This window comes from Podarcis erhardii, assembly GCF_964252035.2.
Source record: "Podarcis erhardii genome assembly, chromosome: 1".
NCBI lineage: Eukaryota > Metazoa > Chordata > Lepidosauria > Squamata > Lacertidae > Podarcis > Podarcis erhardii.
In genome coordinates this window covers 96,738,462-96,756,160 of record NC_138497.1, presented here as the reverse complement: position 1 = coordinate 96,756,160, position 17,699 = coordinate 96,738,462, and the positions used below count along the sequence as shown (strand labels likewise).

General features: G+C 40.5%; 1 protein-coding gene across 3 annotated transcripts in view; it reads left to right on the top strand.

The window, feature by feature from the left end:
- The window catches only part of DPP10 (dipeptidyl peptidase like 10), a 586,236-nt gene that overhangs the window by 549,655 nt on the left and 18,882 nt on the right, over nt 1-17,699 (top strand). For all 3 annotated transcript variants that reach the window (XM_081871497.1, XM_081871496.1, XM_081871498.1), the window contains 5 exons: nt 1,158-1,205; nt 1,797-1,918; nt 3,834-3,881; nt 6,240-6,338; nt 6,446-6,515. In XM_081871497.1, the coding sequence (XP_081727623.1) occupies nt 1,158-1,205; nt 1,797-1,918; nt 3,834-3,881; nt 6,240-6,338; nt 6,446-6,515 (387 nt within the window). The remainder of the gene's footprint in view (nt 1-1,157; nt 1,206-1,796; nt 1,919-3,833; nt 3,882-6,239; nt 6,339-6,445; nt 6,516-17,699) is intronic.

Below are 17,699 nucleotides of genomic sequence, written 5' to 3'. Positions count from 1 at the left end.
CTCAGATAAACAGCAGAGATAGACTGTGACATCTTCTGGCTGACTACATTGGCAGAAATAACAGAAATTAAAATAAAAAATGGGTTTTTCTAGGCTCTAATAAATAAGGAGCATAACTTGAATACAACTTGTAAAGCTAATATATTGGATTACATTCTCAAATCTCCTACAGATTAATTGTGTTCCTTAGAATACTTAGGGATAAATGTCGGATATCGTCAGTAAGGATGAATGTGCTGGGGGCGTTTTGCTTATAAAAGGACTTGTCTGCCACCCTTGCAGTATTATCAAGGGAAAGAAGCATTTTCGAAGGTTGAGTAAGAAATGTTTCTATGATTGTAATTCTTCTATACGGTAGGCAGAGCAATCCAAACTGCAGGAAGCCAGCATAATTTACATGCCTATTTCAAACTCTGTTCAGGAGCAGGGCTGCTGCCAGCTGAGCCTTCCCAAGCCTGGCTGAAGGAAAACAACCCTTTGGAGTTTGAATTATACCACCCTTTTTTTTGCTAGTGTAGCTTCCACCAGGTGGGTAGGTCAAATGAGTCCGAAATAGAGGTGGCCCTGTTTCACCACCACTATGCTACTAGAACACCCTTTCTTCAGCAGAGCCAGGATCTAGTTCTTACAAAGGCATATATCTGGTTGAGCTGGGATGAGGCACTTTAGCCAGCATATCCCTGGCTGAGTTCAGGCATCCTATGCCTGTTCTACTCATCCTGGTGGATCTTTGGTTTGGACTGCTCCCTAGGTTTGTGAGATTCCCCTTGTTAATTTTCTAAGAATTTTTATTATGCTGAGGTTTCCACATCATAACGTGGCCCTTTATCAGTACCTGATGTGAGAATGAATTAATCTGCCCGGTTAAGAGAACACATTATTTATACATTATACTACACAGAGAGAGAGACAGACAATTTTAAGCTAGGTCACATTCCATATAAAGCAGTTCAGTGCTATTGGCAATAATGTTGCAATCTATCTCTTAATTGTACCAATAGATTTTGAGATAGTTTCTCAAAATAGGAAAAAAATTCATTTACAAAATATCCTCTACTGCATATATCTGCTGCAGTTATGATACTCATTTTGTTTATCTTTATAACAAATTACTATTATCTCAGCTAAAGGTATTTAATTTTCTTTTTCATTGCCAGTTATTTTTTAAGTACTGAGAGTTCACCAAGAGGAAGACAGCTACATAGGTAAGCAGAACAACAGCAGCATATTTTCCAACTGATTGACAGGACCTGTGCCTCTTTGTTTATAAAACCTGTTATCCTTAATGTCTGAAGAAATAGCTCCATGCATTCTTATTCATGTGCCATCAGTTACCTGAGAAACAGACAATAGGATTCTGTGGTCTTACAAAGGATGTTATTTTATATATGTGATTTATGTTGTGATAAAACGAGTGCCACTTTCAGTCTCTCTTCTGATCCTGATACCAAGTCTAGTTAATGTTTTGTATACATTGAAACATTTCAGGAAAATAGAAATGGGACTGGGGGAATGAAGTAATTTACAAAAAGTTTGTCCCCTTTAAGCTAGTTTCCTGTGATACTGGTCCTCATAGTCAGTTGTATCCAATGCTAATATTAAAGTAAACCCATTGAAATTAATAGACATGACAAACTTAGGTTCATTAATTTTAATGGGTCTACTCTGATTACACCATCATTGCATACAACCTAGTGTATGCTTATGTTGCATGCTATCGTAATGTCTTCTTTGTATATATTTGTTAAATGTTGACATGTGATTTGTCGAGATATGCATATATATTTGCATTTCAGTGTGTCAACGATTGAATTGTTGAATCGCCAATGCCTTTCATGCAACTTCATGAAAGATCAGTGCACGTATTTCAATGCAAAGTTTAGCCCAACTATCAAGTATTTCATTCTGCAATGTAAAGGTAAGCCAGCCTCCTCAGTTTGATGTTAGTTGTATTTCAGTTTATTTTAAACACCAACACTTTGCCTTTTTATTATCGATTTGTCATCTTGCCATAAGCTTCATGCCATCAATCCATAGAAGTTTATGGAATAGAGGTGGGAAGGAGCTGGCAGCAGATGTAGTAGTCACAACTGCACAGCACAATACTACACTGTTCATTTAAAGAACTCAGACCTTGCAGAAAAGAAATAAAAATACGTGGCATCGGCTAAGAGCATAACTGAGAAGAGAACATGAGGGAAGGTGGAAGCTATAAAAAGGCAGCAGAGCAATCGTATGCATTTTTTCTCAGAAGTGGGTCCCACAATAGTCAATGGAAGTTTATCCCAAGATTGCAGCCATATGCAATTATACAACCAATAGCAATTGGAGTATGATAATATCTGGAGGCCATAGGTTCCCCCTTCCTGTAAAAGAGTATGGACACTCTGCAAGCTCTGTTCCAGACTCATCCAAAATAGTGATGGATAAGCTCCTTGTGGCTCAGCTCAGAGCTGGTTTATGTAACTAGCATTCTTGGACAATGCTTTAACATTTTTTATTTCCAATCCCACCCCCAACCCTGCTAAAGCTCAATGACAAGGAGATGGAAAATATGTCTAGAATTATATATAAGTGCATATGTATATGTACTGGTAGAGGAAAGACAACAGTCTGTATATGACATTAAGCCTAAGCCATGGTTACAGGGAGCCACATTTGCTTTCTGATAGCATAGAAGATTTCCCAGTTCTCAACCTGATGCCAAATTTTGTATTTGATAGAAATAAATATTGGGATTCGTTATTACTAGACTCCACTAAGTCCCTAAAAGATCTAAAATGACATAAGCTCTCTATAGCCCAGTTAATACATAAAGCTAAGGCAAACCAAATGTGCAGGTTCTCAAGACTGATGCCCCCTCAGTCCTAATGCTCTACTCAGGCCTAAACCATGGTTTGGCTTAGCGATATGTCCGAACACAGGCTCATGGTTTGTGTCACTCCAAGGAAACCACAAAGTGTAATCAAGGTTTGTTCTTGGTTTACTGCTTACAGTTTGTCTGGAAGATAAAAAGCGCAAGCCTGGGTTCTGATGGACCCAGCAGAGGAGGAGCAGGACTGTGGGAGCAGCAAAGCAGTCTAACCTTTGCTGCTGCCATTTACATGTTTGCTCATTTGCACTAAACCATGGTTTCGCTTAGTGTTATGTGAGAACTGGTCCTATAGCCTCAAATTGCCTTCATTATCAGGAATCTCAGGAAAGAGCATAGGAACTTTCTGCTGATGAAGAGGGGGGTGGGTGGGTGGTTTTCCTATTTTCATTTTAGCAGTCCACAGTTGGAAAGAAACAGATTCAGAAGCCATCTTGACTGTTGGAAAGTAGAAATCGCAGCAGCAAGAACATAAATTGAGGTCAGGCTGTCCTTGACTGTGATACTGTTGTCTGGCCCTTGAATCTTGAACTGAGCATGGGACACATTACTTTTGAGTTCTTTCCCTAAATCTCTAACAGCCTCCAAATGACTTTGAAAAGTGCTGAATACTCACTGTTCTCTTTTGAATTTAATAGTAGCTGCAGGTGTTCCATACTTTTTATAATCAGACTATTAATCGCTCTATGTGTCAGTTTCTCAACTGTAAAATTGAGATGATAATAATAATAGTGCCTCAAACTTGTGTTATTCGCCATGAGACTATCCTAGTAATGCACTGGCATTAACGAGACTACTCATGGGTTTAGTGTTGAAGAACATGCATTAATTGTTTGGAGGACTGAGTGCAGAGCAGCTAAATCGCATCATGAGATGCTTGCTTTCTACTGAAGTGCTGATGCCTCTATATTTTATAATTTTATGTTTAATAATTGTATGTGTATGTTGTCTGATGTTATAGGACCTGGTGTTCCAGTTGTCAGTGTGCATAGTACAAGCAATCCTGAAAGTAAGTCTACTCTACTAGTTCATTGTGGATTTTCTCTCTTACTTTTAGACCTTCACAGAATTAATTTATGAAAACCCATCTTAATTACAGCCTAGCAATAAACATCCCTGTAAGTGATAAGAGTAGAGGAAAATTAATCAAGTGACTATAACATACCAGGGGTTTTGCAGACTGATGTTATACTAGATGTATATCTTTTAACTCCTGTTAATGCTTGCGTTAATTAGGTGGCACAATGGCACGATCCCTTTCACTAACTATGCAAATTGAGTTCCTGTTACAGGGACTCTGTTATATGCTTTGAAATACTTTAAAGCTGTAATCCAATTAGTTTGGATTAAGGTGCTGTTTTAGGAGTGCTACTTGTCTAATTCAACCTATGTTTAATAAACCAAATTTTGCTTTTCTTAATCTTCTGCAGTATTACAAAACTCTTTAAAAATGTGCAGTGTGTTTCTCCAAAACTGTAAGATATATCCAATAAAAAACCCACCCACACAAATTCCTCAATATTCTTTCTACTCTAATAACTAATTTCCACAGATGATATAAAAGTACAAGCCCAGTAGGGTTGGGACTGTGTGAAGTGACAGATTACCTGCCACATCCAAAACCCTGTTGGCTCATCCTGGCCAAAGCAGGAAGTATGGACAAGCTTCCCCAGCTGGATTTTCTTTTTATTTCTTTATCCCATTTGGTTCCAATGTGGGGCCAGGCTAGTGTAGCTGTGGGACCCTATACTGGAACCTCTGCTCTACACTTTTCTATCAGTGAACAGGCACCTGCTCTCCTCCTTAACTTCTTTCAGCCAGCAAAGCTGGGGATTTGCAGTGTTCTCCTTACCTTTTTATTTGAAATCTCAAAAATAAATATCAACATTTCATTAATTTTAGCACTACTGTACTGCTTGCATTTAGTTTGAACATTCTTGGCATTAAATATAATTTAATTTCAAATGTATGGCTGGAAAGACTTCAGTCCACTCCATGCAGCTGTGCATCATTTGGATAATGTAACTAATGCACTTTAATTGATGAAGACTTGGATCCAAATGATCCCTTGTTCAAGTCTTTTTGATATTTCTCTTTAAAGTACAATATTTTTGTCTATGTTAACTGGACTAGGCAATTGTCAGCATAATGCTTGTACTTGTACAAAGAAGCAATGACTGGCTCTGATCCTTTTTAGAGTCTCCATCTGCAAAGGTTCAAAGGAAAGATTTCGTTTGTTCAGAGCATTTTTTAGCAGAAAATTGGATAATGTCTAGAGATCATTGTTTGCCATTTACGATAAAACCAATGACGTATCTAATGCCTGAATGCAAAATTAGATAATCTCTTCTATTAATAAAGCAGAAAATACACGATTGAAGTTTACTTCAATTACTGTATCTGAAACAATGATTACAATATTTTGGTTGACTGCCCAGAAATTACTTCCTAGCTAGATTATCCCTTGTTGCCCTAAATGAGGAGAGATATAAAAAATGAAAAACGAAGATTGAAGCTGAGAGAAAACCAATCAAATATTTATCCAGATACATCTGGATTAAAAAAATATTAATTCAAACCATGTTGTAATGTTAAGGTTCTGTGGCATTCTGAATTGAGCACTGGAAAAATGCATTACTAGAGTTTAACTTCTCTTTTCATTCTGGGACGCTGGGCAAGCTATTCCCTGATGTATAGCTTTTTCTGCACTGGTTCATTTAATTAAGAGGACTTTGTTGTATGCCAAATCATACCATTGGTCCACCTGGCTCAGTTTTGCTCACACTGACTGGCACCAGTTCTGCAAGATTTCAGGAGTCTCTCCCAACCCTACCTGGAGATGTCAGGGATTGAATTTTGGACCTTCTCTATGCCCTGTTACTGCCCTGAAAATCACCTGCCCTGTCCTGGATTCAACGGATACTTTGTTCCCCCTTAGCCTAATTTGGGATTGAGGTGAGGAGGCTGCAGGGCAGTTCCAAACACACCTCAGCCAGGTCTGGCCTACAGTAGTTTAGTGTCCATCCATACCCCAGGGAATCGAAAGGTGGAAATAGGAAAATATTCAAGGCAATCATTTGTGGCCTTACTCAGCTGAACATCCCTTCTCTCTATACTCTATAGATAATATTATTCCTGATCCATCCAAGAACAGGCTCAGTTAGGTAACCATCAGTATTTAACAATGGATCAAATTCAATTGTGTTACAAATTGAGCTAAAGAGTGTTCATAGTATCCATTATATAAATACGTTTTTAGAACATGCATTTGGTTTGGGTTTAGCCTCCTTAAAAATACGGATTGTTATTTTTATGCTATACCAATTGATACATATGCCTTTCTTTTTCTTGTCATTTGCTCTTGCAGAATTTTATATACTAGAAAATAATTCTGTATTAAATGAAGCAGTCTTAAAGAAAAGAACATTCAGGACGGAAACTAAAATGCTTCACATTGATGACTATGGTAAATATATCTGAATGCTGTTGAGAACCAAACAGAACATTTTCAAATAATATATTTTTTCATCTTTGAAACTACCAGCCTTTAATGTTTTACTCTTTTCTTAAAAGAACTTCCTTTACAGTTGTCATTTCCAAAGGATTTCACAGAACGGAGTGCATATCCTGTCCTCTTAATAGTGTGAGTATAAATCATTAAAATTAGTTAAATTGATTTATGAAATGGTTTGTTTGCATGCTATTCTAGGTCACATGAAATTGTCATTGTATGAAGAGCTTCACTAAACATCCTGTAAATTATTTATATATCAATAGATATGACCATCGTTCCATTAGGGCAAATATTTAATCTTGCTGGATGGAACTATCCCCCCTCTTCCCATGTGCTGTTTCAGGGACTCTCCCAACACCACAGAGCCAAATTTGAAGGAACTGCAAGCAGAAGTCCTTGAGCAGGCTTCTGGTGACAGCATTCATTAGTTTAATCCTGCCCAAAGATATAGATACAGCTGTCCATAAGAGGAGCTATCTGCTTGGTTCACATTATGCACTCATGCGCACACCACCTTTGGAAGGGATCAGATGTTAAACAAAATAACCACTTGATTATCCCAAGAATATCTTCCCTGGGGTGGATGGTAGATTTTTCACAGAAACTGTTCAAATGTTGAGAGAAAACCAAAGGGATCTACACAAGTCGCTACTACTTTTCCCATAGTGACTAGGCTCAGGATATTGCAGTTTCTCTATTTCTGAACATGGAAAACATTCCTGTATGCTTTGACCATTGCAGGGATTGCACAGGGTTTTTTTGTTCATGATAATAATAGCCAGAGCCGTAGCTACGAGGGTTGGGGGGCTATCTGGGTTTTCGAGGCACCATTGAGGCTCGGTCTGTGTTTGTGGTCAATTCTTTAAAAATGTAAAAATTAAACAAGGCAAAATTAAACCATTATCAATCAAAAGAATAGCACAGAACAGTTGTGATAGATAGAATCCTAATTTCCTTTGAACCCTGCTCTTGCTGGTGGTGCAGATTTCCCTTTCCCCCTCCACTTTTCTGTTTCCTCCAAAATGTTGCTCTGGAGCACTGGAAAACCAGAGCTGTGTTGGAAGTGGTATTGGGAGTTGCAGGCAGGGAGGCAGACCAACAATTATCACCTGTCCTACCTCTGACTCGCTTGGATCAGAGTCCTTACCAATGGGGAAAGGAAAGGGGAGAATTCTGTTGTAGTTAATAATCACCTGGTTTGTATGAGCTGCTTTTCACACGTGGCCATCAGTGTGAAGCCGAGGGCCCACCACACAATTACCTTTTTAACACAGATGTGCTATTTGAAGGCTGATATCTTACAGAAAGTAGTGGGAGTGTTATGGAAGGCCTCCAACTTAAGAGATCTACATAGTTCAGATGGGGAATTAGAATGGCTTCTCAGACTGCATCCATCATCAGTTAATCATTTGTATTTGCATCAAGGATTCCTAACTTACTGTTTGGTTAGATAGTGGCCTGGTTTCATAATTTAGGGGCATTTAGGGGCAAGTGCTGTAGCTCAGTGGTAGAGCACAGGCTTTGCACACAGAAGGTTGCACTTCGATTCCTGGCATTTCCAGGAAGGGCTGGGAAATACCACCCACCCGAAACCTTGAAGAGTCACTGCCAGTCAGTGTCAACAATATTAGGATAGGTGGACCAATGGTTTGGTTCAGTATGAGGTTGCTTCTGATCTTCAAGGCTAGAGAAGGCCCTTTTTGGCAATGTTAAATCATGGTTTAATGTTATATCTGGACTGGACCACTTTTCACTTATTATGATATTTTACTTTTACCCTACTAGATAGATATGGCTCATGTAGTTATATCTTGGCCTGTACACCTCCTTGCATAACCCCCATTTGTAACAGCTCGCTGATGACTTGTCATCCTCTTGCTCCAGTGTTGGGAAATGGCAAACAGAGCTGTGTTATACAGTCTTTAGCCCACCTGCCAAATTAGCATTGCTCAGATTGCTAAGTATAGCACATTTGAAATTGAGAACATCGTCATCTAGATTCCTCGGCGTGTCTTTTTCTCATAAAGCTCTCACAGTGCAAAGGAAATTCTAGTTAATGAATCAGGAAGTTGCACATCTAAACTATACATAATGTTACAGAATGTTTTCAGATTCCCCCCCCCCCACCTCCCAGTGTAGCAATATGAAAAGAAATAGCAATTAGCAAGGAATCTCATTAGCATGAATGGGAAGTGCACAGAAGAACCTTCAGCATCTGCTAACCTTTGATTATTGATAAGACTGAATTTATCATATCCCCCACCCCTTTAGAACACCTAAAACTGAAAAGAGCTGTCGCACTTGTGGGTTGTGCTGCTTTCAGGCAGTTTGCCTCATATACTTTTCTCCCAATATTCTGTTTTTGCTGTCCATTTAGTTTTCCTTTTTTCTTACAATATTTAAATTATTGCTAGTACAACTGGGTTGCTACTTAGTATATGTGGGTACTATTTGCTAGTATGCTAGTTATGAACTCTTTTAAAAAGCTGAAGAGTTTCTACAGTTGCACATGTCTGCAACATTAGAACACCGTTGAGCAAGTTAAGTTACGTCATAAAGTATATATTAATGTATGGTTACATAAATCGTTTGTATAAGATGAAGCATCCATAATGATCAGTAAGGCAACAAAACAATACTCTAGCTTTGGGTTGTCATGTGTCCTACTTTAACAGAAGATAGTCCTCTACTTGAAGGACTGTATAGTCCAAGTATAATTTTAAAACAAAGAATACAGTGGTGCCCCACAAGACGAAATTAATTCGTTCCACAATTTTTGTCGTCTAGCGAATTTTTCGTCTTGCGAAGCACGAAATCCCATAGGAATGCATTGAAAATCAATTAATGCGTTCCTATGGTCAAAAAAAGTCCAAACAAAGCCAAATTTGGTACAACAACAGTTTATTAACTGCTCTTTAAAGTCACACATACTGTAAAGAGCAGTTCAAAAATTGAAGGGAAAATAAATTAACTTTATAAACATGACAGAAAAACATTTAAAAATCAACAAAGTGTACAGTACATTTTCTAAGACTCTGGGGGACCACTCGAAGAAGGCTCCTCTTCCACTCTTTGCTTCTTGGTCAAGAACCTGTCCATAGTCTGCTGCTTTATCCGCCTTTTCAGCAGCTCCCTGAAAGACGACATGACCCTCGTATCATAAAAGTTCCCAGCGTCATGTGCCACGTGCTTCTCATGGTGGTGTAGATCTGCAAAAGTCTGCACCTCCTTCCACTTCTGGCAAATGTCCCTCAGTCTTTCGGAGGACAGCCGTTCCTCAGTTGCTTCCTCCTCTTCCAGTGAGGCCTGCTCCTGCGCAGCCTCTGCCTGCAGAACGTAGCCCTCCGTCGTCACAACCTCCAGGAACTCCGCTGCAAAGTCTTCAGCCGCAGGAACATCAGAACTGGCAGCCTCTCCATGCCTGACCACACTGTGGATGCCAGACCTTGTCTTGAACCGGTCAAACCAACCTCTGCTAGCCTTGAAGACTTCTGGCTCGGCTGAGGTTCCTGGCTGTTCCCGGATGAGGTCAGCGTGCAAGGCCTTGGCCTTCTCACAAATGACGGCCTCAGACACTGTGTCCCCTGCACGCTGCTTCTCTTCTATCCAGATGAGCAGCAACTTCTCAACCTCCTCCAGGACAGCTGGGCGGTTCTTCACGATCCTGGTGACTCCCTTGGCTGCATCAGTCGCCAGGATCTTCTCCCTCATCTTCAGGATGGTCCCGATGGTCGATGGGTTCCTGCCGTACTCCCTGGCGATGTCCGTCACACGCATTCCGCCGTCGTGCTTCCAGATGATCTCCTTCTTCATTTCCAGCGTCACCTTCTCCTTCTTCCTCTCGCCGGCCACCGCAGCAGCAGTCTTCTTGGGTCCCATGGCAGCACAGCTCCTACCTTCGTAAACTCAGAAACAGAAAAAAAAATCAGTGATGTGCTTCAAACCCAAAAAATACAAAAGCAGCCAGCCACCCACCACACAGAAATTAAAACCCAGAACCAAGGCCTTGAATCCCAAGCACCCCAACCCCAAATCCAAAATCCAAAAACCCCCAAAAAAGTTTTAAAAGTTTAGCTTACCAAATGGATGAAAGAGAAGTTCTGGAAAAGCTTCAACAATCAACCACCGACGTCCTCAGAAACCTCAAATGGCTGCAAAATAAGTTTAGGAAAAGCTTCAAAAATCACCAATGTCTTCAAAAACCTCAACTGCTCCCACAGACACGCACCAACCCACCCACAACACAGAAATTGCAAACCCCTCCCCAACTGCTCCCCCAGCCCCTCCCCAACTGCTGCAAACCCCTCCCCAACTGCTTCCCCACCCAGACAAAAAAAAAATTTCAAAAAATAACAACATGGCCAGCACTCAGAAATTCAAACTCAGAAAATTTTTCAAAAAAAATCAACCTGGCCCAGTGGTCACAGAAAATCATAAAAATTCCCAAAAAAGGCCCACAAGCCCCCAGATTATCGCAAACCCCTTCCCAACACCAAGTCCTTGAATCCCAAACACCCCAACCCAAAATCCAAAACCCCCCAAAAAAGTTTTAAAAGTTTAACTTACCAAATGGATGAAAGAGAAGTTCTGGAAAAGTTCTGGGAAAGTTTTGGAAAATCTTCAAAAGTGAGCAAAGTCTGAGAAAAGGCTACCAAACCACGTGCTAACAGTTGCTCCTCGAAGTCAAGTCGCAACTGCAGCTGCTCAAGCTAAGCACCCTTGGTTTTAACGGTTTTTACACAAAGGAAACAAAGTCGCGAGACGTTTTCGTTTTGCGAAGCAAGCCCATAGGGGAATTCGTCTTGCGAGGCAAATCGCGGGCGAAAAAACCTTTCGTCTAGCGAGTTTTTTGTCTTGCGAGGCATTCGTCTTGCGGGGCACTACTGTAATAAGAAGGGAGGGTTGGGGCATTGAAGTTGTCCATCAACAATTAGTACTTGGGCAGAAGGCTGGTGAGATGTATTGTATTTCTATTTAAAGTATTGCAATTGTTACTAAATTTGCATCTAAATATGCACATTTTAAGAAATCGGTGTTCTCTTTAGTCTTTTCTTCTGTTGATGTCTAAGTGGCTGCTATTTTCTGTTCTACTCATTTTATTTGTTTCTTGGATTGCTAGTTGCCTTTTGACCTATGGGGTCTTCAATTGTAAACCAAAGAACTACAGTTTGAAACCTCTTCAATCCAGGATGATATTTTAAGACATGCACTGATTTCCAGCAGTGTCGGAAAACCTCTGTTAGTCAGTTCACATGTGACCGTGATATGTAGAATGGGATATAGGAGTGAACTTTGGTTTCACTCAAACATATCCCGTTTTCCACTGTGTGTATAATCTTTAATGAGACCAGGCCTTTGTTTGTAATGGCCTAAACAACTAGACCCAACTTGTGCTACTCTAAGGGGTGGGGTAGGATGAGTTGTGAGGCTATAGGGTGAGGAGAGGTTTGAGCTAGCTGTGAGGGGGTAGCCAAGGAGGAGAGGAGTTAGCAAAGGGGTTGGTGAGTGGAGCAAGCAGGGGTGACAGACTCTGGTGTAACTGTATATGGCGATGTACCAGGTTGTTGTTTTAAAGAACGATCAGAACATAGAAGCAAGAAGAGAGATCTGGAAAATAATAGTTGAGACAACTGAATTAACAGAAGGGTACTGGGAAAGTGTTAATTCTGAGAGTGCAAGCTTCACAGTTCACGCATCTGACTTAATCTTAAAACATGGGAATAGTTATATTTCTGAGGCAGGGGGTTGCTTACATGGTACCCTCAAAATGTTGCTGGACTACAACTTTCCACATCTCTGACCATTGGCCAGTCTCACTGGGGCAGATAGGAGTTGTAGTTTAACAAGTTGTGGGAGCCACCATATTGGCCTCCCTGTTCAAATGCAATTATGTTGTGCTCACTGCCAAGGAAAGAAGAAGTGGGGCGAAAGGAACACATTGACACTTCTATGTTGTTCTAACAGTAAACCATTTTTCTTTTCTTTCTGCTGAACCCCTTACCTTTTCAGTTATACATTTTCACTGCTGGTGTTAGAGAAGTTATTTTTAGAAATCTCTTCACAATATAATGAAAAGTCAATACTAAAAGTCTGTCAGGAGAGACCTTCTGGGGCTGATTTAATTTGTCTTGGATCTTTCAGAAGAGCAGGAGGTGGTAATCCTCAATCCAATTTGCTAGAACCTCTACCCTGAAAATGCCGAATTAGTATCCTCTTATAATTAAAGATAAGCCCAAATTGTACCTGAGAATACAGAACTTACTTCTGCGGTTCGCATGTTGCTTCTATCCAGAATGAATAAAGCATTAAGTCCATTGAACTGTGTGCAGACTTCAGATATCTGGTTTGGGGTGGGGGAAATATAGATTGGCATTTAAAAACACGAGAAAAAAAAACCTCTCATGTCCAAGCAGTGACCTTTTCCTCCTTCTCAACACCAGAAGTACCTGCTCTAAAAAAAATATACAGTTGATCCTATGTTTATGTAACCCTCTGGTTACGTAAACTTTGGGATGCGTGCACGGCAAACCCGGGAGTATTTTACTGGGTTTCACCACATGTGCATGCGCAGAAGCAGTAAAGGGTCTGTGCATGCACAGAAGCGGTCCTCAGGTTGTGAAAACCTCGGGATCCATCTGCAGCCAGAGGGACCACTGTACAGTGGTCCCTCGGGTTACAGACACCACTAACCTAAAAGTAGTACCTTGGGTTAAGAACTTTACCTCAGGATGAGAACATAAATCGCACGCCGGCGGTGTGGCAGCAGTGGGGGCCCCATTAGCTAAAGTGGTACCTCAGGTTAAAAACGGTTGCAGGTTAAGAACGGACCTCCAAAACGAATTAAGTTCGTAACCCGAGGTACCACTGTACTGCTATTTCAGATACTGAATCATGTTGTTTCTTTTGGGAAATATCAGGGGAATATAAGTTAATTCTGAAGTCCCTCGTGTAGGAAACAGCAGAAGAAAAATGGGTGACTGTCTGAATTCAAAAGTGTGGGGGCCTGACTCACTCTCGGAGCTCCCAGCAGAGTTTAAAACAGAAATAAGCGCAGCATTTGCAAAGTGTGGGGAATATGTGTGGTTAAACCTTTATATGCCCCAGTATTAAGCACTTACAATTGTACTCTCCCACCTTGGAGTGAATAGACCACAACCTTAAGTTTAAATGCTTCACTTGTATTAATGAGAACTCTGTGCCCCAGCAGAAACAGCATGGATAAAGTATTCTTAAGTTACAAAATATAAAAAAGTATATTTGGATATGGAGTCATTGCTTGGGAGCTCCAGCTTCATGTATCTGGTGAATTGCATGCAAGAGAAGAACCAGCCCAAAGGAGAGAGGTCATGACCAACCTGAGTCTTTTCTAGCAGTTAAGAACTCTGGGATCCCTAACCCCTTTCTTACAGTCAATTATGTATAGATATGTTTGGCTGCATAAATTTCCCACAGTTTCAAGTAGCAGTGATATAGATGCCTTTTATGGTGTCAATTATCAAAGCTCTACATTGTGAAAGTGGTAGTTCTGCAATTAACATAAGGTCCTATCACACCAGGTCTCTGTGTGCAATCTCTTTTTGTATGATGGTGCACATATGGTAAACAGTTAATTTCCTTTCAGATGATATTGCAGAATGCTTTATTCCTGATTACAAATCAGCGTAGTTCACACCTTCTTGGATATTGAAGGGCTGGAAGCTTCAGACAGTTGTATCACTCTTCGAAGGTTTAATTTCTTTCAGGAGTCCCCCTTTACAATAACACACCTAACTGAAAGCATTTTCAGAACTCTGCCAACGTTCCTGGTCTTGTTTGTTTTTCTACACTGTTTGCAGTTTGATACAGTGCCGCAGCTACTGTAGCTTCAATTAATTTAAAGCTCCACGTCTAAATGTGGGCATGATATGAAGGGCTTGGGGCCATTAGATATAAGAGGACAATATTAAGAATCTGTAGCCCTCTTCATGCGTTGCTCACATATAAAGGTGAGCCCTGCTTGGGCCTATTCTATCATTCTGTTATAACAGAGGCCAGATGGATGCTTATGGGAAACCCACAAGCAGGATATGAAGTCAAAAGTGTTCTCCTGCTTGTGATCCCAAGTAATTGGTATTCAGAGACATAATGAAAGCATCTTGATTGTATATTTAGCTACACTGAATATAGCTTCTGCAGCAGGGAGCTTTATCTACATATAGAGGCATTCCATGTGATTTAGAAACCTGAGTAATCCTGGGTAAGGCATGAAGAGGACTTCCTCCTTTTAGAATGAACACAGTATTGGCAATTATCCTTTTATCAGTCTCAAAGAAAAGTCACTTCTATAGCAACTAGTTATTGAAGAAGGCATTTTTTTTGGGGGGGGGGGTACCCAAGTGCTCATAAGAATGAGAAGACAGAAGATAGCCAGATAGTGTTATGTGAGCATGGCTGAATCTACCCCCTCCATACACTTAGTAATACCTGAGCATCAGTTCAGCCAATATTATCACCTTCTATTTCTCTTCAGGCAGCAATAGCTACAACATGGATTGCTTGAATATGCCTCATTGGTTGGAAATAAGTCATGAAGTCTTTCTGAAAGGAGGGTGAGGAAGGGCCTGGCTTGAGGCCTGTGTATTGCAAACCTACAGTGCCAAAAGACATTGTCATATGAGTTTCTGACAATCAGAATGGTGCCTGTGAACGGCTCTTAACTACTTACATGGAAGACATATATGGAAGGCCCATATATTCGTAACCTAAAACAAAGTTGAGTTGTATTTAGAATCATACTATGTTATGTGTATGCACTGCTTTTAAGGCTTTTATGCCAGTATAATAATAGAATCAGCACAGATTCAGGTGAGAGAGGTCATAGCAAGGAGCTATGTTGGGATTCCTGTACCAGTCAACTTGGGCTCTAAGATCTGCAGAGGCAGCATTTTGTGCCCTGTGGATGAAGACTGCTCATTGTATGGGGACACAGCATAGAGCCTTCTCTATGGTGGCACCCTGACTATGGAATTCCCTAGGAGGGAATCCATGTTGCACTAATAAAATAATTCAATCAGTGCAAGCATTTCTGCTTGCTAGACAGAACTACCTGCCCTCCCTCACATGCTGTTTGGGGCTTCTCACAATCCTTCAGAGCAAATTTGGGGGAAGGAGAAGAGGGAAGACCTGTTGTGTTAGCAGGAGTCCTTGCACTGCCTTCAGCTAGTGTAGTGGGATACTTGAATCTGACCCTCTACCTTTAGGGGTATGTTAGTCTACATCAATAGACTTCCAGTACCAAGTCAAAACATTGTGTTTTTATATTTATATATTATGTTGTAAGCCACCCAGAACAACAACAACAACAACAACAACTATTATTATTACTGGTACTGCTACTATATGTTTACAAGCAGGCTTTCAGTGGTTAAAGGTAAAGGTAAAGGTACCCCTGACCGTTAGGTCCAGTCACAGATGACTCTGGGGTTGCACGCTCATCTGGCTCTATAGGCCAAGGGAGCCGGCGTTTCTCCGCAGACAGCTTCCGGGTCATGTGGCCAGCATGACTAAGCTGCTTCTGGCAAACCAGAGCAGCGCACAGAAACACCGTTTACCTTCCTAACCGGAGTGGTACCTATTTATCTACTTGCACTTTTGACGTGCTTTCGAACTGCTAGGTGGGCAGGAGCTGGAACCAAGCACTGGGAGCTCACCCTGTTGCGGGGATTCGAACTGCCGACCTTCTGATCAGCAAGCCCTAGGCTCTGTAGTTTAAACCACAGTGCCACCCATTGTCCCACTTTCAGTGGTACTGATTAGTATCTCCAAGGTTTCATGATTTGAGCAGTATTCTGCCTTTTGCAGTTTTTTTTTTTTAATCTACTACTTTATGCTACCTTTTGTCCTTTTTGCTTTATTTATAGTTTATATTTTTATCTGCAGTTGTTGTTGTTGTTTGTAAACTGCCCAGGGATTCATTTGCATGAGAGGTGGTTTAGGAACAATGAATAAATAAAGGAGAAATGATCCCTATATTATTAGTATTAATGTTGTGAAGTCTCATCCTTTACAACAACTGACTTTCCCAGAAAGGCTTTAGGTTCGTTTTGTCAAGCAAAGTTCAGATATGTCTTGGCTGATTCCCTCAGCTACTAAAGCCTTTCTTTTTGTTGCAGCTGTTTGATGCGGTTGCTTTGAAGGATGCAGTTTCCATTTGCGTTGGTCCAATAACTCCCTTGGGCCCCTTTTAAAGGGTGTAGCATCAGATGTGTATATTCAGTAAAAACCCAACCCCCACCTTGAGCCATTCCTCCTTTTCAAAGTATAATTTAGTCTACTCTCAGTACACTGATTCTGTGGACTATTTCAACATAAATGGTTTGGATATTTCAAGGAAAGTTGTAAAATGTGTATATATTGTATTTCCACTATAGCAGAAGTGTTAGCCTCTACATTTACACATGTTACAATTGTCTGTACTTACCCCCCCCTCTCATTTTGATGCATACACTAAAATTGCTAAGTAGATTGTAAATTCTAATTCTTCAATTTGGTCCTCCCATTCTAATATGCTTCATGTTCAACTTCCTTTAACTACATTATATATACTGTACTCTATAGATTAGAGAGATGTACCATAATTGCCTGAAAGACTGATTATTATCTCTCTTCTATATAATTAGGATCAAAGTTTAACTCTCAGATCTTTGATTTTCCTCATTAATGTCCACCTTATTCATTTAGAGATTTGGAAGATACACTCCCTGGCTGCATAGGAAATAATTAAGTGGAGTGAAGGCAGCAGCATTTAATCTGTATAATAAAAGTGAGAGGTGATCATCATTCTTTTCTCTCTCTGACACAATTAACCTCTTTCCTTGAAATGTGTAGATAATGCATCTTAAATGGTAGCATCCATTGTTTAATACTGTTTGAAAATTTGGGTATAGTAGAAGTGAATCAGCACATGTCTCCAGTAATCTTAACAATTAAATCATCAGGATAAGCTACTGTTTCTCTGCAGTAGCTAGAATCCAATTGGTGCCCGTCTCATTCACAGTGGAGGCATCTACTTACGGAAGAGAAGGGGGGCAGTTTTTGCCAAGCCCACTTTCCCTCTGCAGCCAATGATCTAAAAAGTTCCCCAACTTTCTAGATATGAGTTTAAGCTGGGGTGAAGGGGTGGAGTAGGTAATGTCAATTATTTATCCCCTCCCCTTTCCAGCTCCCTTCCATGAGTACAAGGGCACCCACTGGATTGCACTCTTTTCCGCCTCCCTTATGCCAGGGTTGGGGAACCAGTGGCCTTTTAGGTATTGTTGAATTCCTATTCCTATC